Raw genomic sequence first — 25368 nt, 5'->3', positions numbered from 1 at the left:
TCACCTGCAATGAACAAGAGATACTTTCTGCTGTGACTTCAGACAGCTGAAGACAGGATACAATTAATAAACTTTACGTGAATTATGTATGTTAGCTGAAAGACTAGATTATTTAAATTAATTTAAAAGAGTTATTACTGTTCCATATATAATGGCTTTAACTTTTTAATCTTTGTAACATTTTCCCCTGGCATTTCTATAGGTATATTTGAATGACTTTCTTAAGCCTCCATGTAAGTATTTCAGCTTTTCAGGTGTACATATAATTGCTGATATCTAGTTCATCTCCAAGATGCCATGCTTTAGTATGGCATAGGATGTTTCTGAACAATCTGCTTCTGAGGCTGTAATCTATAATTCTCTTAAATTTTCAGAGAAATTAAATATTTCAAAAGGCAATATTTTGGATTTTTTTTGTTTGTTTGGGGTATTTTTTCATACTAATAATGACTTATAGTCATTTAATAGTTGTTTTTTCAGGACTGATTTAATTCATAGTTAAGAGGAGTTATATCCAGAAAAACTGAGGGTTTTTGCATGGTAACACCTGCATCTGTATAGATGTGGTAATCAGACATAACACATAAAAGCTCATTCAGGTATTTATAGGGTCATCTCATGGGAAAAAAAATGTATCCTGCTTGCAATGACAAATAACAAACTGAATACAGTACGTATAATACATGCAAGCCTCCCAAAATATTCTGTCACATCTTACTTTCCTCAAAATTACTTAACACATGAATAATTTATGTTGAACCTTTTTTCTCCAAAAAGGTGCAATTAACTCAAATGTAATTTAACTAGAGGTTTTATCTACACTTTTGGTTCAAAATAGTAGGATTGAAAGGATGAAGAGAAAATCATAGAATGATACAATGGTTTGGTTCCGGAGGGACCTAAAAGATCATCTACTTCCAATGCCCCTGCAAAGGCCTTGAACACTTCCAGGGAGGGGACATGCACAGCTTCCCTGGGCAACCTGTTCCAGAGTCTCACCACCCTCATGGTGAAGAATTTGTTCCTGATGTCTAACCTGAATCTACTGTCTTACAGTTTAAAACCTTTATCCCTTGTCCTATCACTACCCTCTCTACTGAAAAGTCCCTCCCCAGCTTTCCCGTAGCCCCTTCAGGTACTGGAAGGTGCTGTAAGGTCTCCCTGGAGCCTCCTCTTCCCAAGGCTGAACAGCTCCAATTGTCTCAGCCTGTCTTAATAGGAGAGGTGCTCCAGCCCTCTGATCATCTTTGCAGCCCTCCTCTGGACTTGCTGCAATGGCTCCATGTCCTTCTTGTGTTGGGGACTCCAGACTGAAAACAGTGCTCCATGTGGGTTCTCACCAGGGCAGAGGGGCAGAATCACCTTCCTTGACCTGCTGGCCATGCTTCTTTTGATACAGCCCAAGACACAGTTGGCTTTCTGGGCTGCAAGTGCACATTGCTGGCTCATCTTGAGCATTTCATGAACCAACAGCCCCAAATTCTTCTACTTAGGGCTGTTCTCAATCCGTTCTCAGCTGAACCTGTAATTGTGTTCGCAGTTGTACCAAATGTGGTATTTAATTATGGTTAACTTCAGTTTTTCTTATAGGGCAGATAGATTTTAGGATGACAATACTCCTGATTTTAGCACTTCTGTGTTTGATTTAGAAATCCTTTAATTATTAGTCTCACTCTAACTTAGCTGTCTCATTGTTCCTTATGATCTTTTTTCATTCAGGATGCAGAATAGAAAACTGTGACTCCTGCTTTAGCAGAGACTTCTGTACCAAGTGCAAAAGTGGCTTCTACTCGCACAGAGGCCGCTGCTTCCGAGGATGCCCCCCTGGATTTGCAGCCTTGGAAGAGCTTATGGAATGTGTGGGTGAGTCTTGTAGCACCACAGTTCTGCTGAAGCAGGTAGTAGGGTTCAATTTTAATTTTAAGTTGATGTTTAGCATTTTATGTCAAGAAATACTCACTAATGGATTGTGTCTGGATCTCTTTACCAGTTTTCAAAGTTTAGGATACTACATTATTGGGAATGCTACTCTTGTTCTGCCTAAGCATGTTCTGTCCTCTTAACTGGAAGTCACCTTGTATAGCGATTTATAACTGAGAATTTGTAAGATTTCAGGAAGGCCACTCTTTGCATTAGAACTTTAAGTCAAGGATGAACTCATTGGATCCTCACCCCTATAAAACTACCCACTCATTTTGCCTTTTACCAAGGCCAGGACCAGGGGCTGGCAGATTAAATTCCTCTAACATTTAGCAAGTAAGAAATATAAACCACCAAATAAGTGGGGTTTAAAAGAAATGTGTAACTGAGCCAGCATTGTCAGTTCTCACAAGCTTTCTTGAGACTCACAATTTTACGTCAATCTTGAACAATCTTGAAGTCTGAGAATTTTGTCAGAACGTACTCTTTCAAGAATATTCCTTACATTTCATAACAGGGAGGACCTGAAACTGTGAACTTTTGAGCTTTGTAAACCCAAGTGACAGCCAGATAGGATTAATTTATTAAAAATAGAAAAATCTAAATCAATCCCAGGATTTTAGGTGAGTTTTTGAACAATTGAGGCTGACGTGATGTCTATACAGGCAGATTGATAATACGGCCATTTTATGCTCAAGTTGATGCAGGCTTAAAAGATACGTTCAGGTTCTATAAAATACTTTGTTTCCAAATTTTTGCCTGTTGACATTGAAGCTTTTAAGTGGTGCTTTCTAATAGTGTATTTTTATTAATAAAACAAAGATAAAAAGAAATTGAGACCAGCAGAATTGCTGACTTGTTTTTTTCTTTTGCTGTATCAGAAGGCTGTGAAGTGGGTCAGTGGAGTGAGTGGGGAACTTGCAGCAGAAATAACAAGACCTGTGGATTTAAGTGGGGCCTGGAAACGAGAACCAGACAAATTGTGAAGAAGCCAGCGAAAGACACGATACCGTGCCCAACCATTGCGGAATCCAGACGGTGTAAAATGGCCATGAGGCACTGTCCAGGAGGTATGTGTGTAGTGCATGCCACAAAAATCTTTATGAGCTTTCCTTAGCTGCAGTCCTATTTCTAACTTGAAAAAAAAAAAGAGCTGTTTCATCCCAGCTGAAGGGGAAATCCCGTCTCTGCTCTGCCAAACAAGGCTGAAAGGCAGCAGTACTACGGCAGTCCTGATTCATGCAGCAAGACTCCTGGGAAACGCTCAGCACAGGAACGACTGGTCTTTCAGTAGACTGTGAAACAGTGTTTTTCCTGGTGTGGTATTGAGGCTTTTTTAAAGAGGTGCCTCATGGAAGAACCATAGTGGGTTGCAGCTTAAGCTTCAGCATGGAAATGATAGTGATGGTGGAATAACTAATTGCTGTGCACATTGCAGGCAAGATGATGTTTCTAAACCTCTCTGCAGGCAGCACACCCAGGTCTGATGTGATAGGTATTTAAATTAAATCAAGTTAGTTACACATGGCATTGTTAGCAGCAACTATTAGCTGGAATGTATTACTTGCTCTGAATATTGTAGATCGGGGGCAAACTGCTAGATGTGATATGAGCAGAATGGTGATAGATACCAAGCTTTTCAGAATGAGACCAGCTATGGCGATTACCACAAGTTGATGATAAAATAATCATATTTCTTTATCACGGTGTTCTAAGACTTTAGCAGTGATGTTGATTTGAGAAAGGAAATAGTTACAAAATTCTATCCAGTTTTGTAGACTGTCTCCAAAGTGGAGACAGGTCACCAGTATAGATGAGTTCTTGTTATCTTCTAAATGGAAATTATTAAACTTCTACTTGTGCAGATTTTCTGAATGCTATAGCATGCTCATGCAACTGTGGTAATCTGGAGCTATGGAACTTTCATACCTTCTTGTAGCTGTTCTTCTTAGGTTGTTTCAAATGTTCTTGTCCAGCAATTCAGATCACCGATCAAGATTTACCTCTAAAATTGTTTTTTTTCGAAGGCATGGTGGTAAGCCACCCGCAGTGGGGGGGTTAGGATATTTATTGTCTAGTCTATATCCAGATCTTTGACCAAATCTCTGAATTTTTTTCACTACATACTAGGAAAGTTCTTGTTGCAAATACAAATTGAGTGTAAAAAGCTTGTAGTACTTTCATAACCAGGGGCTCCAGTGAATCCTACAGATTACAGTCCTCTCTTGCCCTCCCATGGTGTGGAATTCCCTGCCTGTGTTTTCAGAGACAAAAATTCATATGTACAAAACTGCAACTTTGAACTCTCCACACTGAATGTTGATGCTTAATATTGCTTCCATGCAATCATGTAAAACATGAGCCATATTATAAACTCCTTTCTCTCCCCTAAGAAGCTCCTGGGAGGGAGTGTGTTAGTAGTGTTTGTAGCCTGGGTTATGTCTTCCCCAGGCCTCCTTATCTATGCAGGTGAGGAAACTACAGAGTTTGTCTTGTTGAATACTTCTGCTTCATTTTATGTTTTAGTTATGATTATATGTATGGCTGTCTAAGATCCCATTCCTTTATCATATTTAATGCAGTTTGTTACCCCACTGAGACACTAAAAATATTTTGTTGTTTATTTAGTCACTGTGAAGTAGCAGGAAGCAGAGACACTGGTTACAGAGAAGCTCAAATCAAGCAGGTCTTAGCTGCCAAGTAAGGGATTCTGTGTTTTTAAAAATATGGTGTTTTCCTAATATTAGAAATTTTGTATTTGAACTTTTAAGCTGAGGAAATAACAACAAAAATGTAAGGTTTTTATTGGGGGGCTGAAGAACCGTAATCCCTATAAACGTTGTTTGAGAGGCTGTTAATAAATCCTTTCTTCCTAGTGTTCTCAGTACATAAACTCTGACAAATGTGTAGGATAAGTATTGGATTATACAGCTGGGATTGTTGTAGATTGTGATGGATTAAACTGAGCAGAGGATGTAAAGATATTTTTGCTATAACATGGTTAAATAAAGTGCTTTTGTCACATGCTTACTACTTCTGTACATTTTATAGTTACTATTTTGGTCTACACTGTAGGAAAACTTCCAAAAGAGATTTTTCCATGTTTGCAGCAGGAGTTAAATTCAGTTTTCTTACTAAGTGCTTCAGTTTCATATTTATCAAGGATAATTGAGATGTTACCCGTCCGGCCATATGGCTGTGATACAAACTAGTTGAAGAGGAAGAACTCTTTATCGCTTTCCCAGTATTTGCAGAGTTCTAGAGATTCAGGCTGGAATGCAAGTGCAAGATGATTTCACTTCTTTCCAACTGCAGCCAGCAGTGTAAGAGGATACTTGATTGCAAATATGTTACTCTGTGATACTTATTGTCAGTCTTAATTGATTTAGCTGTTATTACCAAATGGGAATGTCACATTAGTGTATCTGTTCATGTTATGTATGTTACCCTGTGGCTTGGGTGTAACATGACTCGTAATACTATGAGAGGTTAGACTCAGAAAAAGATCATTCAGGCCACCTGCTACCCATACCTTTTCCAGATAAGGAATTTTCTCCTCCTTAGCTCAAAAAGATTATTTTTTAAAAAAATATTTTATTTTTTAAAAACAGGGATTGTGTTGCAAGCAATGGGGAATTTACCGGGTAGAAATGTTCTATGGGCAGACACAGCCTGCTATGTAGAAGTTTTTCCCATATTTTATAGGTATTTTCTTTTTACTTATTATCTTTACATGTTCCCCATGTTCACCTCAATAAATTACTCCTCTATTGTTTGTACCCTGGAGGTACTTGCAGATTGCTCTCATGTTTCTTATTAAGTATTACGAAAGCAAGCAAAGCAGCTCTCTACTTCTTTTAGTCTTCCACCAGAGCACAGAACTCCAAGTTATCTGATACATGAATATTATTAACCTGTTATTTCTAGCAGAAATCATGATGCCATTTCTGGATGCTAATTTCGGACATAAAGAAAGAAAGTTGAAGATGGGATGTATGTCTGCATTAATTTCCTGACCTCAAAAGAGGAAAGGCAGCAGGACAGCTCATGAGGCTACAGAGGGAGGGGGCTCTTTCCTTTTCCCAGATGTGTAATTGGATTGATTTCATACTGCTTGATTAGCCTTTGGAGCCTTTTTATGCAGCAATCCTTCTTACCATTGCTGCAAGAGAATTTAAGACTTCTGGAAGAGTAATAGTAAAAAGACCTAGTCAGGCTTTCTGTCCTTATGCTGCAGTTAAAATTAATTATTAATATTCAGAAATTAGGACTGAAAATAATAAAAAGGTTAGAGAATATATACTTAAATATAGAAAAATAATAAATATGCAGAGCTGCAAAATGCATATTAACTTAGGAATGTCAGTTCTTTTAATCTGATAACCTACTAATGATATGGCAAAGAAGGAGTTAATGATCCCAGTTTGCAAAACTATCTAAGGTAGGATAAACAGTATTTAGACTAAAACTGTACATAAACTTTGAAGACACTAGCTGTACACTTAAAGTATAGTGCATTAGCATAATTTCTAATAGAAGCCATGTGACAGGTATAGAATTCTTTAAATTTACATTTCTCTGAGAGGGAATGTTTTAAAATTTCTGGCTTTAACTCAACAACCTGCAGTATAAAGGGTCAAAAATATTCTTGTTTTGTCCTCTCAGCCTCCCCAAAATTTGGTGATAACATTTGTTTTCTTATGAAATCCAGCAAAGGAAATCAGGATTTCTCTGTTTTATTAGATTTATTTGAAAGAGGCTAACTAAAGAGTTCTTTAGTTTTGCAACCAATGAAGTCATAGAATTATTGAATAATTCAGGTCTGAGGGTACCTAGGAGGTCACATAGTCCAATCTCCTGCTCCAGGTAGGGTCAGACAAAGTGATCCAGGGCCATAACTTTGCGCTTGTCCTTGTTGAATTTCATTAGGTTCCTTTCAGCTCCAATGGATCTCTTCTTTGTAAGTGAGCAATAAATAAAAAAGCTGAAAGTCAGTGTAGCATCAGAACTCAGTGAGTGATCTCTGTGATCAGACAGATGATTATGTTACTCTGAGCCTTCTGACTACATCTACACTTGTAGTGCCCAATGTTGAAAAACATGTAAGCCAGGATGATTTTGAGACATTCACTTATACCTTTCACTTGTAGTCAGTCTCAGTGCACAGTACCTACAAACACCATCTGCCCTTTGAGAGTCAATGGTTTGGCTCTAGGTGGGTCTCTGTAAACATCACCACCTCGTTTTATGTCTCCCATTTGTCTTATTATGTTGCCACAAGAACAGATAAAGTGGTGAAGACTGGTCCAGGAACATGAAGAATTGTTGCCTTCTCCATGAGGACAGTCAAGCATTTGGCTAGGCTGGTTCAGTAGACTATTCAATCACCATCCTTGGAAGTTTCCAAGACCTGATTTGTCTAAGCCATAGACAATCTGGTCTGAATGGTCTTGATGCTACCGAGAGCAGGAAGTTAGACTGGGGAACAACCTGGATGGTTGCAGAAAGTGCTGTGGGATTTGACTGGAAGAATACTGTTCTTCTGATTTGGCTTTGCAAAATTTCTGGTATTCCAGTCCCAATTAGAGAGATGCCGTAATGACTGTTTATAGAGAAAAGGAGCAAAACAAGCCTTTAGAGTGTTAAAGTGCTGAGATCTCTTTAATGTGGCCTGTTTTATTTATGTTGAAATGGTATGCAGAGTTTATCTAGTGTTTTGAATCAGGATGAAAGCTTAGTTGAGAGTTGTGATTTCTTTGTTTACTGTATTATTATTTGACCTGTTCACTTATTTGTCTTTTGCTGAATGGTTCACACTTGTAATTTCAAAATCTCGTAGAGTAACTAAAAGATACATAGCATAATATACCTTTATTTTAAGTTAATGCGCTATGGCAGTCTAAGAAAACATTGCTGCAGCAGAGGGACTGTAGAGGTGCAAATATAGGGCTGTATTTTAGTTTTAGAGCTTCTTTGGCTTTTCAGATCTTAAAGAAAAGTCCAGTCTGACATTTTTAGTAACGTGAGTATTTTATTCCATTGTTAGTTAAGTCATGACATAAATGTGGCAAGTTAGAGATAGAAGAAAATGAACCTACTTCAAGATTAAGTTGAGGCATTATCTGAAGAGTGATGTTAGCAAACAGAAAGAACTATGGTTTGAGGGAATCTGAAAAGATTTACAAACAGTGATATCCTACTGCTTTGGTTACTATTGCATGAATCCTGAAGACATTGGAATATCGTTTATCACTGTAATACTAAAAACTAGGATTTACAAGTCTTAACAGCATTTTGAACAAGACTGTAGGACATAGAATTTACAACAATATGCTGGCATTGCCTATTGCAGATTTCTGTTGCAGTGGACCAAATCTGCCCTTACTTGCTCTCAGCATACAGGCAGAAACTGCATTAAGCAGAGCTCCACTGACTTCTGCCTCTGCTAGCATACTAGGATCACCAAGCAGGCTGCCTCCTTGAGGTATTTTGTGAGCACCAATTACACTGACCAAGAAGACTTGGCCTTGGATTGTCTGAAAATAGAACCCATTGTTTTCAATTAAAAAGCACAACTCAAAGCTTCTGAAGGTAAGAAGGAAAAAAAACCTTTTCAGCATGAGCAGAAAACTTACAAGAAGTAAACTCCACCAAAGACCTTCTTTGCACCTTTCAGGCTGGGAAAGCAACAGTAATGAGCAAATGTTTTTGTGAGCACTTAAGTCGATGGCCATTCTGCACATTTTGTGAAGCAGCCAGGAAGTGGGAGTAAGAAGGGACAAGATGAACGTAATTTGGAGGCTTTCCAGAAATCAAAACCTGTTTTATAGTGTGGCTTAAGCCTCAGAGCCTGGCATGCTTATTAGTATGTTTGTTCAGGAAACAGGCTTTTGTCAGCTGCAGAATCTGCTCCTCTGGATTGTCAACATCTGTTTCATACAGAGAATGTTGTGCTCAGAGTATTAAAATATTGTTTGTTTGTTTTTTTCTACCCGTTAGCTGATCACATACAGAAGGGATTGCTGCAGGTGAAAAGTAGCAGTAAAGGAAAACTAAGCCCTCAGAAAAATGAAACCCACAGTACTGCTCATTTCAGTGAGAGTTCCTACAATGAGACTTTGAGTATTTTAAATAAAGGCACACAGGCAAGATGTATAGTTGTATCATCAATAGTCAATACATTTATACCAGATTCTAAAAAGAGCACAAATTTTGGCAAAAGTAAAAAATAAATAAATCACAATTTCATCATAAGTAGTTCAGGTTGGAAGGGACGACAGGAGGTCATTTAGTCCAGTTGTCTGTTCAAATCAGGTCAACTGTGAGAAAACCAAGATTAGCTATTACTCTGACAATTGTAAGAGTTTAATTATTTTTCTTTTTTTTGGTCATAACTCTATTCCTTTTCATATGATTATTTATGAGATGATGATTTATAAATTATAGGAAAAATTGTGTTGGCTTTGTTTCAAAGCTTGTTTTGAAAAATAGAGAAGTGCACTGCAAATTTGTAATTATATTTTAATGACATTTGCATTCATTGACACTTAGATGTGCATACATGTATGTACCTGTATTAGAGCACTTCTGTAACTGATACCTCTTAGATTTGCAGATAAAAGTTATGCAGTGTACCTCTCAGCTGATAGGATACTGGAAAGTAACTGAAATATAACAAGAAGTGATTATTTTTCTTTTCTGAATTAAAACATCATATTATTTTTTATTAGAAACAAAAATTGTGTACTGATATTTCTTATGTGTTTGTCTTCTATTCTCCTCCTGCAGCAGGGATGGGAAAATTAAGAATCTGTTGATGGAGGAGTGTTCTTCTCCATGCTTTTGTGTCAAAACAGTGAAGAAAATTAAGGTGTGTCAGTGATAAAATATCAGCTAGTATGTTCTTTCCTTAAGGCTGATGTATGACAAATCTGTTAGCTCCTGATAACCAAGTATGACATGTTGATGCTCACAGCTATAGGACAGAGATATGGAAAGAATAACATAAATATTATTTTTCAGAGTATAATTTGTGTGTTATGTGGTCATATGAATAATGGAATATATGATTGAATAGATGTATAAAATCCTGTTCTGAAACTTCCCTTGCACATAAAATATTTCAGCTGAAGTGTTGCAGCACTTGTTTTAAAAATGTAACTCCCCACTCAAATATAGATTTGTGTGAATATGGTGAAATAATACTGAAGTTGAAACCTATAGCTTAGCTTAGATAGATACAAGTGGCCTAAATTTCCTGGTTGCTGCTGTAGTGGAGTGTTGTTTTGGTTTGTTTGCTTAGTTAACTGATGTGTCAGGTTGTGAAAAGTTCTGAGAGGCTTAGTTCTCTTTGATTTGAGCAGAATTTAAAAATACATGATGTTTATTAAGACTAGAAATAAAATCTGTCTAAAGTTAACTTTAGAGAGTACCTTTCACAACATCAGCAAAACACTTTGGTGGAAAACGATTGTTGGCATCTGATTTTTGTTTTACTTTTTGTTCTTTGGTACCACTGCCTGAAGCAGTGGTGTTTTGCAATGGATTATATTTGTCTGAGTGCAATGTTTTAGTTCTACATACCTTATAAAGACAGTAAATTCTGTGGAATTTTATGCCTTGTAATGATAAACTTAAACTGTTTTTGAAGGGATTATCAGGCAATTACTAGCAGTGCAAAAGAGCCAACTCCAGCACGTTTTTCCTGCAATTATCCTTCAATCTCCCTTTTAATTAAAGTAAGAAGAAGTGCTTTCTTAGGAAGATTTTCACACAGTATTTCCAACTATTAAAAAGGTTGTATGAGCAATTTATTTATTGGCATTGTTATATGTTAGATCAGATAAATACTTTCAACATGTGTGTTTCCTGAAGTATATTGTATTTCAGAAGTAGCATGAGTATCATGTGATGCAATAACTCCAATGGGAGTCATCTGTTTTTAATGAATAACCAAGTTAGTACCAGAGTGTAAATTCTTCTAAATGACCAAAGTGTGATTTAGAACTGTCCCATGGCAGTTACACAGTTCAGGGTTCTGTAAAAATGCTGAAGCAGGGCCAGCTCCTAATCCACATGGAACTACAAATACTGAAAAAAGCTGTAGCTGATCATAGAATCATAGAATGTCTTGGGTTGAAGGGACCTATAAAGGTCATCCAGTCCAACTCCACTATAATAAGCAGGGACATCTCACACTAGAACAGATTGCTCAGAGCCCCATCAAGCCTGATGTTGAATGTCTCCAGGGATGAGGCCTCCACCACCTCTCTAGGCAACCCGTTCCAGTGATCCACCATCCTCATATTAAATAACTTTTTCTATTTTCAATGAAAATCTATCCTTTTCTAGCATTAAATTATTACCCCTTGCCCTGTTGTTAAATGCTCTTGTGAAGAGTTTTTCCCAACCTTTTTATAGGCTTCTTTCAGGTGTTGGAAGGTTGATATAAGGTCCCCTTGGACTCTTCTTCAGGCTGAACAAGCCCAACTCCCTCAGCCTGTCTTCATGGAATCACAGAATCATGGAATTGTCAGAGTTGGAAGGGACCTCTAGAGATCGTCTAGTCCAACTCCCCTGCTTAAGATGGATGGTCCAGAGCACATTACTCAGGACTGCATCCAGGCAAGTCTTAAGTATCTCCAGAGAAGGAGATTCCACAACCTCACAGAATCACAGAATCCTGGGAGTTGGAAGGGACCTCAAAAGATCATCTAGTCCAACCCCCCCTGCCAGAGCAGGGTCACCTAGAGTACATCACACAGGAACGCATCCAGACGGGTTTTGAATGTCTCCAGTGAAGGAGACTCCACAACCTCCCTGGGCAGCCTGTTCCAGTGCCCTGCCACTATCATAGAAAAAGATTTTTTTCTCATATTTACATGGAACTTCCTATGTTCCAGTTTGCACCCATTGCCCCTTGTCCTGTTACTGGGAGCTACTGAAAAGAGTCTGGCTCCATCCTCCTTGCACCCACCCTTTAGATACTTGTAGGCATTAATAAGGTCTCCCCTGAACCTTCTCATCTCCAGGCTAAAGAGTCTCAGCTTTCTCAGCCTTTCTTCATAAGAGAGATGCTTCAAACCCCCTGCCATCTTTATTGTCCTCTGCTGGACTCTCTCCAGTAGTTCCCTGTCTCTCTTGAACTGGGGAGACCAGAACTGGATGCAGCATTCCAGATGTGGCCTTACCAGGGCAGAGTAAAGGGGGAGGATGACCTCTCCTTACCTGCTGGCCACACTCTTCCTAATGCATCCCAGGGTTCCATTGGCCCTTTTGGGGATCTTGAGGACCTCATAAGAGAGGTTCTCCAGCCCTCTGATCATTTTTATGGCCCTCCTCTGGACATGTTCTAACAGGTCCACATCCTGCTTCTGTTGGGGGCTCAAGGCCTGGATTCAATACTGCAGGTGAGGTCTCACCAGGGCAGAGCAGAGGGGCAGAATCACCTCTCTTGATCTGCTGGCCACACTTGTCTTGATGCAGCCCAGGATGTGGTTTGCCTTCTGGGATGCAATTACACATCGGTGGCTCATCCACTAGTACTCCCAGGTCTTTTTCCCCAGGACTGCTCTCCAGCATGTCTTTCCCCAGCCTGTATTAGTATCTCTGATTACCCCAGCCCAGGTGCAAGACTTTGCACACTGGCCTTGTTGAACTTCATGATGTTCACCTGGGCCCACTTTTCCAGCTTATTCAAGTCCCTTTGGATGGCATCCTGTCCTTCTGGCTTATTGATCACACCACCCAGCTTGGTGTCATCAGCAAACTTGCGGAGGGTGCTCTCAATGCCACCATCAATATTGTTAATAAATATATTAAACAATGCTATTGTGGTTTGGGCCCAGCAGGCCAACAAAGGAACAGCCCCATGGCTGCTCACTCAACTGCCCCCTTACACACACATACTCTGGGATGAGGAGGATAAAGCTCCTGGGTTGAGACAAAGGACAAGGAGGGTTCTTCAGTGATTAAGATCCTGGGCAAAACAGACTCAACTTGGGGAAAAAAAAAATAAATCACACTAATCAAACACACAGGCCACAGACAACACAAAGAGCAGGGCTTGCATATGTTGCCCCACCCCTCCCATCTTCTTGGGCCCAAATCACTTTGTTCCTGGTTTCTCTCCCTCCTTCCCCCCAGCGGCACAGGGTTCAGGGGATGGGGTTTAGAGTCAGTTCACAGGCTGGTGGTTCTTGCTGCTCCTTCCTCCTCAGGAAGGATTCCTTACACTTATTTCCTGCTTTCCCATGGGAGACAGTTCTCCATGAACCTCTCCTTCATAAGTCTTTCCCATGAGGTCCAGAGCTGCTCCAACCTGGGCTTCCCACAGAGTCAGGGGCTGCTTCAGGAACAAACTCCCTTGGCGCCAGAGTCTTCCAAAGCTCCATAATCAGAGTCCACAGGCAGCAAATCCTCTGGCCAGAAAATCCAACTCCACTGGCCACGCTCACCCCTCCTGGCACCTTCAGGAAATGTTCCACCACATTCCTCCATGAGTGCTGGGGGACAGCTGCCATCTCTCCATGGGTTGCAGGGAAACTTCTGCTAGGGCACCTTCTTCGCCTTCTTCCTCACTAACCACCAGCACAGCTCATTTCAGTTCTTTCATATGTTAATCACTGAGGGCATCTATTGTCCCTCTAATGGCTCCTTGGCCGGTTTTGGAGCAGAGGGAGCTTCTCAGCTTCATACTGGAGCCACTCCTGGCACCCTTCCCCAGCTAAAAAGCCTACCAAACCAGAACAAACGCTGATCCTAGTACGGATCCCTAAGGGACACTTTTTGCCTTGATAGAAGGGCCACATCCCGATGTACTTCTATCAGAATTTCTAACTGGGCGTTTTTGACACTTCTCATCTTTTGTACTGTTAATCTCTCCAGCAGAACATGTACTAACAATTACAGTGTTTGAATGTTAGAAGTTATCCCATAAACAGTGTGAAACTGAAACTGAAGTAGAAAGACTTCTCCATACTGTAACATTTAGAAACTATTCAGTATTTGTATGCAACATTTAGGCCTATCTTCCTCATCATCCTTGAGGATGCTTAAAGAAAACCTATTACTGAATGTTAGGCCTTCCTCAGCAGTGCTGGCTTGGTGATCTCTAACCAGCTGTGACAGAAATGGAATTCTTTGGGTGCAGATGAGATTACTAATGGTTAAATTATCAATTTAAGCAGATAAAGCTTTTCAACTGAGGCATAAATGGGTGCATTCCCCTTGCACAGTACCAATGCAAAGTAAATTATTGCCCTCCGCCTTGCAGTAGGCTTGCAGTGTACATGCAGCTAATTACAGCTGCTCGGCTGTTAAGCTGGGATCTCATTACACTGCTGCAATTTGATTGATTGTGATGGCCTGTCCATACCCTTCATAAAAGCTTTGTGACCTGCTCGTGGCACCCTAAGGTAGCCTAAAACAGAAGCCTCATGGATTCAGCCTGAATTCGGCATAAATTGTTTGTTTCTATTCCACAACCATCCAGGACAAATCTGGAGAATAAAGAATCCAGCAAAGAGGATAAGAGAGGAAAGAATCTGAGAATCAGGCCCTTATGGCTTCTTCTGTTCTGTATCTCTTCAGAGATAAAAAAAACATGTAAGGATATTTGATTCCTAATTAATGACTTTGCTAGCTGAGTGTGTAAGGTAAAGCCTATCCACACAGGCTGTATCATTGACTGGTTTCTAGTGGCTTTTAAAATCTGTCACACAATGGGCACATCTACAGCAATGGGTAGTTCAGAGGCTCCTAAGCTGGTGCTGAATAAGGTAGCTCAAGAAATGGAAGCAGCCTTGAAGTGTTAGCATAGTATTGTGCAGGAGTGAATCACCCCTGTTGAGAGATTTATTAGATCTGGCACAGTGCAGTGCAGATACAATGTTTTCAGGGCATGAGGTGCTATATTTGAGGTAAGGAACTATGATTTGCTATATGGGTGCATAGCTCATTAGTGCCCACGTGGGAAACTCATTCTCTTGTGGGGTTTGTTGCTGTCAGTTACCATAGAGGGGCTCACAAAAATTCTGGAAGTGGGCACTGATCAATTCATAAGTGCAGCAGCTTCCAGTACTCTGCTGTAGGCCAGATTTAATTTAATTAACTTGACCTGCTGGTTACAGGAGTTAGAGGGGAATGCCAACAGGGAACAGGTGGAGGAGCGATCTTCTCTGCTGCTCTCACTTGATCAAGTCATTGCCAGTGTTAGAATTAGGCTGGAGTCAACTGCACTGATTTTTCAAGGTGTGTTTTGGAAATCCTTTGTAGAGAATTTCTAGGTATGTCTACATCTTTACATCTCGTGAGCAGCACAGAAAGAAGGGAATGGAGAAAAAGATCTGCTGCTTTTCTTTTACTTTCTTTTCTTCTTATTTTTAATTTTTTTTTGAAGTTTGTTTGTTTGTTTGTTTGGGTTTTTTTGAGCTTTCTGAGATATTTTGAGATTATTTTGCCTCAAGTTAGAAAGCTTAAACACCACTGATTGCTGTAGTACTTTTTGCTTTGCAGCTCAGAGGTGAATGAAAGGAACTTTCTTTTGAACAGTTTGAATTTCAAGTTTATTCTGAAGAACTTCAAATACAGATAATGTTTGGAAAAGGAGTGGGAGCACGAGCCCTTGAAAAAGGGCAGCAGAAAACAAGAAGTGCTTTTGATGAACATCCCTACAATGCATTGCTTTTCACAGAAGCACAGAATTGTTAGAGTTGGAAGGGACCTCTAGAGGTCGTCTAGTCCTACTCTCCCACTGGAGTAGGATAACCTAGAACACTTTTACACAGGACTGTATCGAGGTGAGTTTTGAATATCTCCAGAGATGGAGACTCCATAACCTCCCTAGGCAGCCTCTTCTAGTGCTCTGTCACCTGCACTGTAAAGAAGATTTTCCTCATATTTAAATGGAACTTCCCTATGTTCCAAATTGTACCCTCTGTCCCTTGTTCTGACACTGGGAACTACTGAAAAGAGCCTGTCTCCATCTTCCTTGCACTCACCCCTGATAGGCATTGATAAAGTCTCCCCTCAGCCTTCTCTTCTCCAGGCTAAAGAGTCCCAGCTCTTTCAGCCTTTCCTCGTAAGAGATGTTCCAATCATCCTCGTCACCCTCCTCTGTACTCTCTTCAGTAGCTCCCTGTTTCTCTTTTGCATGGTATTAATGCCTCACATTAAAAATGGATAGATATAAATAATTTTCTGGGCACAGTCTTAACAATGAATTAGTCTAAAATGAGCAGTAACATGTAAAATAGCAAGGCAGTACCTCAGAAATAACTTAGCATTGTACCTGTGTCAGTATAACATTCTGCACGAGATGATCAAGCATAGAAGCCCTGTGAATTATGATGGTTCCCAAAGGGGTTCTTTTATGCCATTATACACTAAGTCCTCTCTCTTAGACATATTTATGTTGTGTGTCAAAAATGGCACAGTATAGATTCTGAATGGGCCCAAAAAGTCTAATGGAAAGTGTCCTCCACTGAATTAGAATCTTATGTAGTCTTTGTGAGAGTTTGAACTTCTGTTTCTTTGTACACCATGAATCAGGAAGGAGGCTACTGGAGTTCAAAGGAAGGCTGAGTTTATACAGCATTACATACCACTTTCAAGTTTGACACTTTAGTCACACATCTATTTACTGCATATAAATATCACAGACATAGTAGCAAACTGTTAGCTCATCTTCTAAGACTATTCCTTTGAGATTTTTCTTCTTTTAGAACCTGATTAGCTTGGCTGTTCATACCTTTGTACATTTCAAGCCTTTTTACTCAGTTTATTATTTATTGATTTTCTGTGAGCATTCCTTGGCATTCTTCTGACTTCTGTGAACTTGGTACCAAGTCAGACTCTACTAGAGAGCAGAACAGTGTGCATGTATCTAGTTGCAAAAAGCAGCGGCAGTAGTACACCAATAAGAGCAGGTGCTTTTCAGCATGTCAAATTTATTAAGAACTTTGTTTAAGAAGGTCAAAAAGGGCATGAGTTTCACGTTTGATTTGCACTATCATGTAGCACAAAGATCACAGATACTTCTAGTGACATTAATATCCCACGATAACACCATGACACACATTGTAGACAACTGATGAAAATGACAGCTAGCTCTTAAATTATTTTTTCTCTGTCAGATACAAATGTGAACATCTTGAATGGGTTGCCAACAGTACTGATGCAAGGAGTTCAGCGCAGCAGAAAGAGTACTGCAAATTTTTTAATTCATTGCTTTTAAGTTGCACAATGAAACCTTAGCTGTTGACTAGATACAAGTGTCAACCAGCTATGATCAGATTGAGCATAGCTGTCTTGAAGCTAGATTGCATTTAGTTTTAATACTATAGTATCTTCAATACAGACAAAAGTGCTGCATTTATCTGCTACTTGACATGAAAAATGCCTAAAGGGTTTCCAAAACAAAGGTAGTTAAAAACTACCACGAAGATGAATCCATTCCAGCTCTTTTTTTTTTCTCTGAATTTATAGACCTGATTATTTTGTTACCTCCTGATTTACCATCTGTTCCTTATAACATCTAAACTAGAAAGAACAACTTCTGTGAGGCCTAGCATAGAAAACCCACAACCTGGCCAAATACAGAAAATAGCTTTTAAGAATTGCAAAAGATTTTGCAGGAGAGATGCACTAAAACTCTGTTCACGACTTTGCCATATAGCCTTAGTAGGAGTAATTGAGTGTATGTACAGTGGAAGACAAGGGATTCTATTTAACAACTAATGGCTTCAGAAATTTCTGGGCCATAAAAACTTCACAGAGAAAAAATATCTACTGAGCAATTCCTGTGTCAGGCTTCAAATCATTTCTCTGGTTAAGAAAGTAGAATAACTGGTAGAAGTTTTCTAGCTAAAAGAAAGTACAGAGACAGAACACAGGGAGATAAGCCTTGAAGCAAAAAGAATGCAAAGTACTGACATTCTGATATAGTGGAAAAAAGAACTTTTTTTTAATCATTGAAGGTGATTAAACATATATTCCTTGCAGGATTTAGGAATAGCTGCTGTCAGCTCTAATTAGCAGTACTCAGTACATGATTATTCTGTTCTGCCACAGACTCTTAATCAGCTCTGCAGCCCAAATGCCAGCTTCAGTAGGCTGCAGTAGTACCTCTTCTGAGAGCAGAGGAAGTCAGTGCATGATGAGTCCTAGATGTATAAATGGAAAAATCCTGGGAGATAAGGTTCATGTTTCTCTTGCAGCTGTGTCAAGGAAAAGGAGAAGAGGGATTTATCATTTCTGCAGAACTCAGTAATGGAGATGGCCCAAAAACCAGCAAAGTGTTTCGTAAGAAATTTTATAACATGCTGAATATTTCTTTCAACTGAGGTTTTTTAATTAAATAAGTTATTGTCCTTAAAATTTCAGGCTCCACAAAAAGTTGATTCATATGTCTTTTCCAGCATAATGTTTTTGGGTTGAGTATGTTGTGAAAGAATAATATATTACTTTTCTCTCACTTTTTTTCCCACCATCTGTATTACTGCTTCCAGGGAGATAAAAGAGATTCCATGCCTTTGGAGGGGAACATCCACCCCCCCTTTTGTGTCAGTGTCATAGGTTTACAGTATCTCAAAGTGTGACTTAGGCTTATAAAGCATTCACATGCTGGTTCTTTGGGTGAGGTACTTATTTGGAAAAGGTCAGTGTTGTTCTGCAGATGATGTCCCGTTGATCTCTTGTAGCATTGATGAGTATGAGCTTCTTGATTGCTATTGCCAAAAGTCAGAAGTTCCATTGAAGTTTCATTGCTTTATTGGTTTAAATAAGAAGAAAAAGAGGCTGTTTCATAATCATTACTGGTTCTGCAAAGTAACATGATCTCAGAACTTAAAAGTGAATTTAAAATAGGAGCTGGAATATAACTACAGTCTTTGTCACTTCACTGAGCAATTTTGGAACTTTTTTCTAGTTCAGGGAAGGTTGTCAGAGAGTAAATGATTAAAAAACCAAAACAAAACACTTTTCCCAAGCAGTTAAGTATAGAATAAGAGCTTAAATAGTGTTGCTGGACTTGGAGTTATAACTGGCTGCATCAGTGCCTGCACTTCAAAGCTGAGAGAAACATGTTGCAAAAGAACCACTTAAAATGTTTAATTTTTTTTTAAGACCATTGTCTAAGTCAGCATCTCTGTATCATCTTTCAGGGCTATTAAAACAGGGTGTGGATCTATCGATATGGTGTGTTTTTTCTATGTGAACCTATCTAATTATACAATTAACTGTGTGAATTCTCTACAGCTGGTCTGTATGTGGTAAGGACATGATGTCAGCTTACTAGCAATTGAATTGTTTTATATATTTTTTTATCATTTATCCTACATTTTCTAATAGTTTTGTTCCAAGACAGTAATAAAAGAGAACAGGGAGAGGCCTTTTTACAGAGAACAGCATAATGTGGAAACTTTGGGCTTCTGCCTCAATCAAAAATGACAGATTTTGGAAAGACACTTTTTCAGGAAATGAAACTCTGATACTATCAGCATGGCAATGTTTCAGCTGCCAAAGGAAAAGTGCAAGTGCCCTGAAATCTGTGGGTATTCGTCCCATATGGACACTGGCAGAAAGCTCACGTGCTTCCTTCAGCAGAACCCCAAACTGTGGAAGTTACTGTTACTTTCAGGAATTGTTATAAAAAGCCTTTACCTTATTACTTCCCAGGACAATTAAGTGAAGAGAATAAAGTAGTAATGAGGACATTAATGGGAGTTCCCTGTATTACTTTCTTGTGTGATTTTTGCCACCAGTTTCCAGATTTCTTGAAGCTCAGCTGCTGGAACCACCACATAATAACAGCCTTGATATTTTAGCTGTTTTTCCAGTATTTGTAGCTGCAGGCAAGAGTCTGGAAACAGGGACACCCTGAATTTTTCAACACCACAAATTAAATAAAAACTATTATAAATTAATTATTGCTTTAAAATCTAGTAGGTTTAAATTTTACTTGTGACTGGTTCGTGATTTTTAACTCAATGTGGTTGTCAAACTTGTACTTGACATCCAAAACCAAAAGGAACATTATTATGGTGCTGATTTAGATTGTTCAATGTTTGCTAAAATGCTGTGTCTCATTTAGGTATTCATGTGAAAACTATGATGTATTTTCTTATTAAAACATTTGGAATATAATTTGTGAAGAAGAGAATGTTTTAATGTGGGACTATAGTTTTGGTGTATTTCCAAAGAGCTTGTTTCTATGGTCACTACATAAAACCAAGTCAGCAGCAAAAAATCAAGTGTCATTAATGAAAAAGCACTTCAATGCCATGATGTAGGATGCTAATTTGAGATTAGAAATTCATGTTCTAGTTTAGACCCCCAAAATTGAACTAACACAATGCAAAATATTAGCTGGTAATTTACTTCCTTGGTTCCTGTCAGCAGTTTTAATTTGTCTTGAATAGGTATAATTGTGTCTTCAAAGAGATTACACTAAACCCGGTTGTGATACAGTAAGGCTTTCCAAATCCTTTGTTAAGCACAGCAATTTCCTGCTACAAATAAAAATACTGCATTCTTCAGTTATATTTACATTCTGTTAGTAAAAAGTAACTTTTAAAAAAAAAAAGTTACTTGTAGTTTCCAAGGTTGAGTTGATTGAAGTTATCCTCTTACACTCGTGTTACTGTGAACATGGTGTTTAGCTAAACCAGATTTGAAATTTAAAAAGCACATTTTAAAAGGTCATTGAATACTAGTGATGCCACCATGCTACATACTGAAAGTAATCTCTTTCTGATTGTTAAACAGTCCAGAGTGGGGAACTGTGTTAGGTTTCAAGCCTGAGCCATTTTACAGAAAATGGTAATAGTTACTCCTGCTAGCCATAGGACTCAGGAGGGACTCAGAAAAGTTGTTTACACTTGGCAGAAGTAAAACTGAACAAGCCCCATAACATCTTCTTTTTTTTTTTTTTTTTTCCTTTTTTTTTTTTTTCTTTCTAGCAAATATATTTTCCCATTAAAAAGTAGCTAAAATGTAGTTATGGTGATCTTACACTTCTGAAGATAAGTGCAAGAGACACTTTGTCCAGTTTGAAGTGGAAGAGGTACTTTGCCTATTTGGAAGTTTTGGAAAGTTTTTCTGCCAATTTTTTTTAAAAAAAACAATAACAATCAGGTCTAGATCTTCCTTGCTTGAAGCTTCATACAGTGTTTATTACAGTCTAGCTTAATATTGATGGAAGAAAAGCCTCCAGGAAATGGAGGATTTAATTGTGCATATAATGTTAAAATTTGGAAATATTTTTCTTTGAGTTACTGTAGCTCAAAAGCCAATGCTTCTTATTCTGCTTTGATTTTTATAACTCTCAACGCATTTGGCTAAGATACAGAAAATTTGATTTTGTGTGCTCTTATGTGGTTTTTTTTCTAAATAGGTTTGACATCTCATGTTTTTCATTCATACCTTAAACTTATCGTGTAACATCCCTAAAAGCTAATGCTCCACATTAGAGAGACTGGGACAGTAGTTTGTTTATATGTAATACAAATATTAACATGCATGTGTATATGCATAGAAAAAAAAATGTTTGTGTGCTTCTAGGCTTGCTAGTAGTTCCTCAATCCAGAAGATACTTGCATCTAGAATAATTTGAGTCTTTAGCTATTGGTACTTCTTTTGATACACAGCTGTTGTTAAGGCTTTCAAAAATGTGTTCACTAACAATTCTGCTATTCATGGGCCCTACTAAGTGCTGAGCACTTTTGAACATTTACTACTGAAGAGTGCACTTGCAGAAGGATGAATGTGTGTAATGAGTTTCCTTTGGCTCTTTTCAAAATGCCTTGCTGACTTCTATTTGGACTTGCTGTTCTGAATCCCTCCGGGGGTTGTGAAAATGTCCATCATAAAGTTAGTCTTTTTCTGCCCAAAGTAATGTAGAACGTGCTGTGGGATTTTTCCAGTCTCATATTTCTTCATAGTAAAATTCAGGCTTGTAAAATGCTAGATTACAAATAGTCCCATAGAATCATGTTCTATTTTTTTTCCTCCAGAGGCAGGGATCTAATTTATGGAATATTTCTGACTATGTTGTAGTTACATTTATTAGCCCAAAAGGGACAAAATAATCTAGTGGTTGCATGTGCTGAATATGCCTTAAGGAGCCCTCCATGACTTCGGTTTCAAAATTGTGTTTGAAACAGTTTTGCAATGAAACGTCCTTTTTAACAATGCTTGGAATTCCCTGGTATCAGTGAAAATATACTCAGTTTATTTTCAGGTATTTAAAACCTTATTTTTACAAGAGCTAAACCTAGAGGTGGAATACTGAGAAGAATAGTGAGAGCAGAAATTTCTTTATTGTAGGTACCTGTGAGTGAGTTATTAGTTTGGAATAATGATAGCACAGTATTTTTTTAATACAAGTATTAACCCACATGCCTTGAATCCTGACCATGACCTCAAGAATATTTAGCTTTTTGTATCATCACAAAAATTCTTGACCATCATTTGATTTATCTTACCATTAAAAAAAGATGTAAAATCTCTCCTTGTAATCATGCCATAGAAGAATTTTTCTTCCAATCTTTTGGAGCTTCTAGTGCTGGCTTAAAGTAGGAATTGCAGAAGCATAAGAAAATATTCAAATTGTGGTTACTAGATTGTGTTTTGTTTTGTACAATTATATGTTATTGTATTGTGTATAATTCTGTTACTTGATATACAACTATTTTTCTAAACGTCAAGATGTGGCTATTAAATAACCTTAAAACTCCAGTTCATGGTTACAATAAATACAATACATACATGTGTATACAATAAATGTGTTTCATTGGAATAATGCAGCTTGGAGAGGAGATGTAGCTGTTGAGCACACCGTACATTTTTGTTGGGACATTTCTACTTCTGGATTTGTTTTTTTTTTCTTTTACTTGGCTCTCTAACATAGCCACAAAAAAAAATTGATATGTTTTTTTTAAGTCCCTTGAGGGGAAAAAAAAAGTCTGATAGTATTTCATAATATTTCATTCAAATCTTACACATAATTTTTCAGCTCTCTGTGAGGCAAAATTTTATATTCTTGTTTGATGGAGCAACTCTGCACATAGAGATCTTGTGGAGATGCTTGCATAGTGCATATTGAAATTCACAGCTCCCGGAATACATCAAACTGTAGCAGCTTTACCAAAACTTGAATTTTTGAAGTTGCTGAGCTTAGCAGACTTGCATAACACTAACATTTTTCTGCCTTCCATAAAATAATTACAATACTTTATTAAAAACCAACTATATTAAATAAGTAATTGCTTCATTTTGGGGGTGATTACAAAAAATATCACTTAGCATAAATTCACCAAAATGTCTACATGTCATTTCCTCTGTCTTTGGTTATACCTACTGACTACCAGGTTCCTAGCACATTTCAGAACTATTTCTGGACATCTCTACTTCCTCTGTGTGCTTTCTTGTTCCTGGCTGGAGGGGTGGGCCAATGCCAACCTCATGAAGTTCAACAAGGCCAAGTGCAGGGTCCTGCACCTGGGTTGGCGCAAACTCAGACATAAATACAGGCTGGGGGGAGAATGGCTGGAGAGCAGCCCTGAGGAGAAGGACTTGGGAGTGGTAGTACATGAGAAGCTTGACATGAGCTGCCAGCATGTGCTGGAGCCCAGAGAGCCAACTGCATCCTGGGCTGCATCAAAAGAAGTGTGGCTAGCAGGGCCAGAGAGGTGATTCTGTCCCTCCGCTCTGGTGAGACTGCACCTGGAATACTGTGTACAGTTCTGGTGCCCTTAGCACAAGAAAGATATGGACCCATTGGAAAGGGTCCAGAAAAGGGCCACCAAGATGATCAAAAGGCACCTCTGCTATGAAGACAGGCTGAGAGAGTTGGGGCTGTTCATCCTAGAGAAGAGAAGGCTCCAGAGAGACCTGATAGCACCTTCCAGTACTTGAAAGGGGCTACAGGAAAGCTGGGGAGGGGTTTTTCATCAGAGAAGATAGTGATAGGACAAGGGGTAATGGTTTTAAACTGAGAGAGGGGAGATTTAGTTTAGACATCAGAAAGAAATTCTTCATCATCTGGGTAGTAAGGTGCTGGAATGGGTTGCCAGGGAGGTTGTTCCCCCTCCCTGGAGGTGTTCAAGGCCAGGTTGGATGTGCAGCCTGGTCTAGTGTGAGGTGTCCCTGCTCATAGCAGGGAGGTAGAACCTGATGATCTTTAAGGTGCCTTCCGACCTTAACCATTCTATGATTCTCTCTTTGACACAGTTCTTCATTTAGCTATATTTGTCCTCACTTCCCTGGTTTCCTTCTGCTTCATATGCTTGCATTTTATTTTTATTTTTTTTAATAATGAGAGGTTTCCACATATATGCCTGTCATGGTTTGACTCAAACCAGGACAATGCCTCTTCTGTTTACTCATCAGTGCTATAATTCCCTCTTCCAAGTTTGCAAGTTGTCTTTGGTTCTGTGTGAAATAAATAAACTGATGTAATTAATTTAGACTGGTAATATCCTTTTTATCAGCCTACCAGATAATAGTGATGCTTGGTGATTATACCATTTTGTATTTAATGGGTAATCTAAGTAAATGGAGGGTGTATTTGTACAATCTTTAAATAAGAAACCTCAATATATTTATATATCTGAACCAGCAATGTGCCATTACAGGAGAGAAGGCTAATGGTGTCCTAGACTGCATTAAGAGGGATCTTTCCTTACAACTGAGACACTAGCAAAATTTTTGTATCTTTCTTATATCCTAAAACATTTCCTCTATTTTACAATCATTCTATCAACCTCTGTCTCTCTCCTACAATACCAGTCCTAATACTAATAATATAAACTAAATTACAATAGATCCTTAAAAAGATTCCTTCTGCCTTGAAATGTCAGTATTAAAGCCTGAAATCCATTAGCCACTTTTACTTTGATTTCTGAATCACCCTAGATCTTCATCTTCTCAAAATAGCATTAACTGAAAGTTTGCAGTTTTGGTGGTTGAGACAGGGGCATTGACAGGAAGGGACTGTAACTAAAATTATCTTAAAATGCTTATTGAACCCACCATCAACTTCTGTGAGTGGTTTCTTACTGAAAAAAACCCGGATGATTTGGCTGCATTATATTCAGCTGCACATCTGCAACAAACTGTTGTATTTTGCATTAACACAATAGTTGGCTGAATAAGCTTGCCCCAACACAGAATATTAACAGATTCCTTTCTCTTTTCTGACCCCATTTAAGCACAGGGAAAATAATTATCTGTTTCCTTTCACAAAGAGCTCTTACTTCAGAGTGTTGTCTGATGTAGTCAGCTTATGAGAGGGAATATTAACAAGTCATTTTATCAGAAATTGTCTCCACATGCTTTCATCTTTCAAAACATGGTAATTGGAAGCCATATTAAAAAATGCAATCACTTTCTATAGTTTTAAACCTAGGAGAACTAAAATGCAGGAATTATGGGCCTCTTTTGTAAGGT

At 38.5% G+C, this 25368-nt stretch overlaps 1 protein-coding gene across 1 annotated transcript in view; it reads left to right on the top strand.

The window, feature by feature from the left end:
* RSPO2 (R-spondin 2) overlaps window positions 1-25368 on the top strand; it is a 56344-nt gene that overhangs the window by 11705 nt on the left and 19271 nt on the right. The window contains exons 4-5 of the mRNA XM_010006534.1: window positions 1720-1863; window positions 2802-2990. Of these exons, the coding sequence (XP_010004836.1) occupies window positions 1720-1863; window positions 2802-2990 (333 nt within the window). The remainder of the gene's footprint in view (window positions 1-1719; window positions 1864-2801; window positions 2991-25368) is intronic.

Source organism: Chaetura pelagica, unplaced genomic scaffold (genome assembly GCF_000747805.2).
Source record: "Chaetura pelagica isolate M959 unplaced genomic scaffold, ChaPel_1.0 scaffold76, whole genome shotgun sequence".
Lineage (NCBI taxonomy): Eukaryota > Metazoa > Chordata > Aves > Apodiformes > Apodidae > Chaetura > Chaetura pelagica.
This window is presented reverse-complemented; position numbering and strand designations above follow the sequence as displayed.